At 59.2% G+C, this 6,000-nt stretch overlaps 1 protein-coding gene across 1 annotated transcript in view; it reads left to right on the forward strand.

Moving 5' to 3' along the window:
* The window catches only part of CELSR1 (cadherin EGF LAG seven-pass G-type receptor 1), a 170,090-nt gene that overhangs the window by 87,837 nt on the left and 76,253 nt on the right, over positions 1-6,000 (forward strand). The window contains exon 5 of the mRNA XM_024127151.2: positions 312-400. Coding sequence (XP_023982919.1) covers positions 312-400 — 89 coding nt within the window. The remainder of the gene's footprint in view (positions 1-311; positions 401-6,000) is intronic.

The raw sequence follows: 6,000 nt of genomic DNA on the forward strand, positions 1-6,000 counted from the left end.
TGCGGCGCCGTCAAGCGTGCTGACCCACTGATTCCCTGGTTCTCCATCTGGGCATCCGTCCTGTGGGAGAAATCCAGAACGCACAAAGATGTTCATTGCAGCGTTGTTTATAAGACACAGCTCAAATTTCCAAAAACTAGGGGATCATTGAAGCGTGCTTCTTGCCTCTGTAGATTGAAAATATTGACAAAGCCGTTACAAATGTTTTCCCGGTGGCTGGAAAGAACATTCGTCCAGACTGTTGGAAGGACTTTTAGCCTTAGTGGTCTGTTCACCTCTCCGTTCTCTCTGGACCTCCCCCCGCCCCGCAGGTGAGACCACGACGATGGTGGCGCCGCAGGTTCCTGGGGGCGTGAGTGACGGGCGGTGGCACTCGGTGCAGGTGCAGTATTACAACAAGGTAGGACCGGCCCCGCCCCGCCCGACCCCCAGCCCGGGCGGCCGGTGGCGGTGGGCCCTGGCAGCTTTTTGGTCTTTAGACATTTATACTCTGAAATTTCAATAAATGTCCTGGTTGAAAAAGTTATTTAGGAAATGAGCATTTGTTGAGGGTCTGTGTAAAGATACCCAAGCCCTGCGCTGGGGCGGATACTCCCCCAGGGAGCGCTGGGCTGGGAGACTCAGGGACCCCAGAATCCTACACGGGGGAAAGGACGCAGAAAGGGCTTATTCATTGCAGCTGCGTCGGCCGAGTCATTACTGGTGGCTAAAATTCCAGGCCATTCAAACACTGTTCCAAAGCCCAAGTAGTCCACTCTTACCTGGATGAAACCTGAGAGTCAGAAGAGGCTCCCCTAGGAAATGCTGTGAAGGTCTGGGCGTTTTGGGGGGGTTTCCTTTCATTTTGCTGTTTATTGGCTTGTAAGGAACCTCCTTTGGCGGTTTTCGCATCAGAATGCCCCGCTTTCCGTCGCTGTGGTGCTTTCCGTCGCTGTGGTTTTTGCAAACCGCTCTTCTCCTTCCTGGGAAACTCCAGGGTGCCTCCTGCTCATTGAGCCCCGACCCAGGCCTCCACAGGGCTTGGGCCTGGGCTTGGCTGGCAGACAAGGGGTCCTCCCTCTGTAAGAGGTACACCCATGGAGGAAGGGTGCCTTCTGTCTTTCACGTCTACTGCCTTTCAGCTTTTTGACACAGTAGTGATGGGCGACCTCTCCCACCACTTGGGCCTGAGGTCTGTGTCACACAGACCCCTCCCTGTTGCTGCCCTTCTTCGCCTAGTCTGTCCGCAGCCATCGGAGCCCTCTGCCTCCTTTTTACATATGGCTCACCCTACACGTCTCATTTCTCCATCACCCGAAATACTCAGGCCCCCAGCAGTGATCACCCGCACGGTGACCGTGGTTTCTGTCCCCAGTCTGTGGGCGGGAGATGCCCCTGTCGCCCACCCCAGGACAGAGGCCGGGTAGGTTTTGACTCGGGGGTGGAGCTCTGCACGGTGTTTGTGATGAGGGCAGGGAGAGGTTCTGGTGGGGTCAGGGTGCAGATCTGAAGCGACGCAGGGGCTGGTACTGCTCTCAGGATTCTGGGGACCAAGCAGAGAGCGTTCGCAGGTGCCTGGGACGGGGTCTGGGCTACCGCAGCCCCCGGGACAGCCTGTTAGCCCCCCGGGGCCGCGGTCTCGGCCGTGCCCGGGTTGCTTGATGCAGGGCCGCGTGAGCCAGTGAAGGAGGTGGGGTGGGGGGCGGGGGGGGGGACCAGAGGAAGACAACGCGCCTCCAGAGACACACTTGCAGTTTCCTAGCTGCCCCATCTCAAGCGCTGGAGTCTTCTGCGGTAGCTGTGCCCCTACGGCTGTTTGGGACAATTATGAGCCGGTGTGAGGTGCACCCACCTGCTAGCCGCCTGGCGCAGCCTCGCGTGGCCGCTGTGCGAGACAGTGGGTGCCGTGGGACCCTCAGAGCCTCCCCTCCTGCTGACCTCCGGGGGGCTCGAGGATGGGATAGATGCGCAGCTCCTGCTGCCCGCCTGGCGCAGCCTCGCGTGGCCGCTGTGCGAGACAGTGGGTGCCGTGGGACCCTCAGAGCCTCCCCTCCTGCTGACCTCCGGGGGGCTCGAGGATGGGATAGATGCGCAGCTTGGGTTTTTCTTTCACGATGTCTTAACCCACACGACGTCCTTTCCCCAGTTGCTACCCGTGGGCCTCTCTCACCCTGGAGGACAGAGGGGCCCCCCCGGACTCCCCCAAGTGCATTCTTCTGCCCCTACAACCTGCTCGAGGTTAAATGGTTTCGGCCCCTTCTCTCTGCCCCGGAGACAGTCTCCCCCGCAGCTATTCTCTCACGATGAGGCAGCCGAGAGACAGCAGCTCTCAACTGCGCAAAGGTTCGAAGACTGCGCCCCAGCATCCTGGAGGGTCACGAGCCCCGAGGCCAGGAGCACGCCCCGTGAGCCTCTGTGTCCCCATAGCACGGGGCACAGTCCTGCTGAGCGCAGGAACTGTTGTATCTGATGTCGGGGCCTGGATCTGGTCCAGCCGGCAGGACAGCGGATGGACCCCTGATTCCTCTGTTCACATGGTCGGGAGGGCTGTCCCGTGTCCGGGCAGGACCAACAAGCAGATGTGTCGGCAGCAGAGCTCCTGCGAGGCTGGCCCCTCCTGGGCCAAGGCTGGGGACAAGGGGTCAGTGGTTTTCTGGCTCAGAGGCATTCGGGCTTTTGTCGGGACGTTGCTCACCCCCTCGAGTAGAAAGAAGGAAAAGTAAGAGTTGCAGTGGACGCTCTGGCCTGCCCGCTGCTCCGGGGCAGGTGGCTGCCACGCGGCAAGGATGTCAGGCCCCGCAGTCTGGGCTTCGCACACCTCGGAGCTCTCAGCCTCCGGCCTCTGGCCTCCCCCGCTTGCCAGCAGGGCCAGGACGTCAGGGATGGGCCGTCGGCTGTGCGCTCAGCAGGGTGCAGGCCAGTCGGGATGGGCCGAGGGGACCCTCTGGGGCCCATATGCTCCAAGTCAGGGAAGCAAAGGACGCACACATGGTGCATTTTCCTTCCTGCTTGTATGGGAAACGCGTCTCCCAGGGCCGGCTGAAGACTTTGGGCTTCGGGGCTGTGTCAGCCTTGGTTGCCCGCCAGTGCACCTGCATGTGCCGTGTTCCAGAGTCACCTGCCGATGGCTGGAGCAGCAGCCTGTCACAGCCGAGCAGAGACGGACCCTCTGGCTCGACCGGCCCTGCCCAGCTCCGGAGGCATCCATCATTCCTGACCGTCGTCAGGCTCGCAGGAAGCATCACGAGGGTCTGCTCGCAGAGACCCTCCGGGGAGCGCCGAGGAGGCATCTCACTCCTAAAGGGGCCCCGGGATGCCCCCGGGAGAAGGAAGGAGGAGCCCACGTGAGAGAACACGCCGTGGCGGTGGATCACTGCCACCCGCCGCTTCCGTTCCCAGGGCCAGCCTTTCAGCAGCACCTGAAGCAGACCCTCAGCGCGGGGTTAGGCCTCTCCCCTGCTGCCAGCTCAGCTATTTCCTCTCCTGCCCGAGGCTGTTTGATGGAGGAAACCAAGCAGTTTGCAGGTAGACCTTGAGGCCCCCCTGCTGTGGTTTCCCTCATCACACAATGGGAAGTGCTCCAAGTGCTCTGGATTAGGGACATCTGTCTCCTGGGAGCTTTGTGTCTCAGGGTCCAGAGGCCCGGGGCGGGGCTCGGCAGGGAGCGAGAGACACGGATGGGAAGGAGGGGCAGCACTGGAAGTGGTCTGGGAGGCGCGGGTCGCTCTGCAGGCGTCTGTTGTGTCATCCACGTCGTGTCTGGTCCTTAGAGTGGGTCCTGTGTGGGAAACCTCTGGGGCCCCCTGGACCCTCCCCAAGTCTGCTGGGGCCCAGGAGCCTGTCCGGGCTATTTTACCAGTCACCCGCCACCGCCCCCCCCCCCCCGCCGCCACACACACACCCAGGAAATAGGTGGAAACCTCACCAGGATGGTCCCAGGAGGGCGTATCACCAAAGGGCCCCAGGGCGTGGGGCGCCCATGGTGGGCAGTGCAGGACCCGGGGCTGTGACAGCCCCGAGGCCGAGAGGAACCCAGGTAGGAGGGGTCGTGGAGAGAAGCGACCTCCTGACGGCTCTCCACGTCCTCCTTCCCATTTCCTTAGGCTCCCCGTTGGCCAAAGGCAGCCAGAAATCAGAGAACAGGGCCGCTTGATGTGGTCCCTATGGGTTGGTGCCCCCAGACAGGGAGCCGGGCAAAGTCAGTTTACTTTTTTTTCCTGCTTGGTGGCATTTGAAGCGGGAAGGTCTGGTGGTATAATTCACCTTCGGTGGAGCCTGGGTGCCCGCTGGGGCTGGGCGTTTTCCTGGGAAGGTATTTTAAAGGCGGACGTCGCTTTGCAGAAACATGTCGAACTCCGTCCAGCGCAGATGGAACCAGAGCCCTGCCGCCCACACCCGCCCCTGGAGGTGTGGGGAGGGTTTGGAGGATTTGTGGTCATCACGTCGTCACAGATGTGCTTTTTTTTCCGAGGCTATTGTGCACGATAGGTAAACATTTCCCCTGCCGACTCGACTCGCAAAAGAGTGAATGCGCCGGATGCAAGAGTTTGTGCAGGTCGTTCTGAGACGATAGTTTTGTGTAGATGGTTCTAAAATGGTTTCTTTGCAGTTGGCACTCGGGATTGGCGGTAGTCAGGGCCCTTCGGGGCGTCTGCCCTTTCCCCTTTGCCCTTCGGTGTCAAAATGTTTGTGTAGAGACACTGGGGGCCGTGGGGAGGGGGAGAAGCACCCTCCTGTGGAGGCATCTATAATGTGGCATCTCCGCTCTTCCTGGGGAGGACGCCTGAGAGGACAGTCACTCACTCACTGAGTGCCTGTTGTGTGCCTGGCGGGGCCCTTGCACTGGGCATCTGGAGGGATTACCTGGAGGCCCTCACCTTGTTCGGGAGCCCAGCTGGGCCTCGGGGATGCTGACACATCATCCAGGAGGAGTTTGATAGGATCCTGGGCGGGGCCTCGGCAGGCAGCCTGTTCTGGTTCGAGTGATTCTGAGATGACGGGGGTTGTCTTTGGTCCAGTGCTGAAAGCATCTTCGTGAAGTGAGAGCCCCAGCTGAGCTGCTTCTCTCAAGTGTCAGCATCCTCTGAGATCACTGAGCAGAGCATCTCAGTGCTTGAGATTCCCATGACCTTGGGCAAGGGGCCACTGGTACAGGGTTCATTAGGGACTACTCTGCCCCGGCTGCACTTCAGACCTGGCTTGTTCAAGTCATTCATAACCTCTTGGGTCTGTGTCACACACTATATTCCAGGGGTTCCAGGGAAGTGGGCTGTGCATGGGGTGGTGCAGAGGGGTGTGATCCACCACACCCTGTGGTCGGGGGGGTCTCCCTCTGCTTCCACAAATGTTCCAGAAAACTCAAGGGCTTCCACTCAGAATCTTGTTTCAGCCTGGTCTTGATGAAAGTTCTCCTGGCGTCCTGCAGAACTGCTGTGGTTTATGTGGTCCTCTGGGTATGACTGCCTGGCCTCCCTCGTCACTCCCTGCAGCCCTTCCTTCATGTCTTTGTTCATTCATTAATACTTGGAGCAGTTATTGACTGCCTGCTGTGTGCCAGGAACCGTTTAGGGTATGGGGATATACAGAAGACAAAAGAGATAAAACTCTATTGCTGTCCAGGAACTGATGCTTCAGAGGATGTGGAAGGGGTGGCGTAGGGAAGAGGAGAAGGGGAGCGGGAGAGAGAGAGAGTGAGACGGAGAGGGAGATAGAGAAAGAGAGGGAGGGAGAGGGAGAGAGAGTGGAGGGAGGGAGAGAGAGGGAGGGAGGGAGGGAGGGAGGGAGGGAGGGAGAAGGGTCATTTTACCCACAGAACTCTGGATTCTTTTAATAAAGTAAGGTATTTAGTTGCACAATTTGTATGGAAACACAAAAGACCCCGAATAGCCAAAGCAATCTTGAGAAAGAAAAACGGAGCTGGAGGAATCAGGCTCCCAGACTTCAGACTATACTACAAAGCTACAGTAATCAAGACAGTATGGTACTGGCACAAAAACAGAAATATAGATCAATGGAACAGGA

The sequence above is a fragment of the Physeter macrocephalus genome, chromosome 6 (assembly GCF_002837175.3).
Source record: "Physeter macrocephalus isolate SW-GA chromosome 6, ASM283717v5, whole genome shotgun sequence".
Classification (NCBI taxonomy): domain Eukaryota; kingdom Metazoa; phylum Chordata; class Mammalia; order Artiodactyla; family Physeteridae; genus Physeter; species Physeter macrocephalus.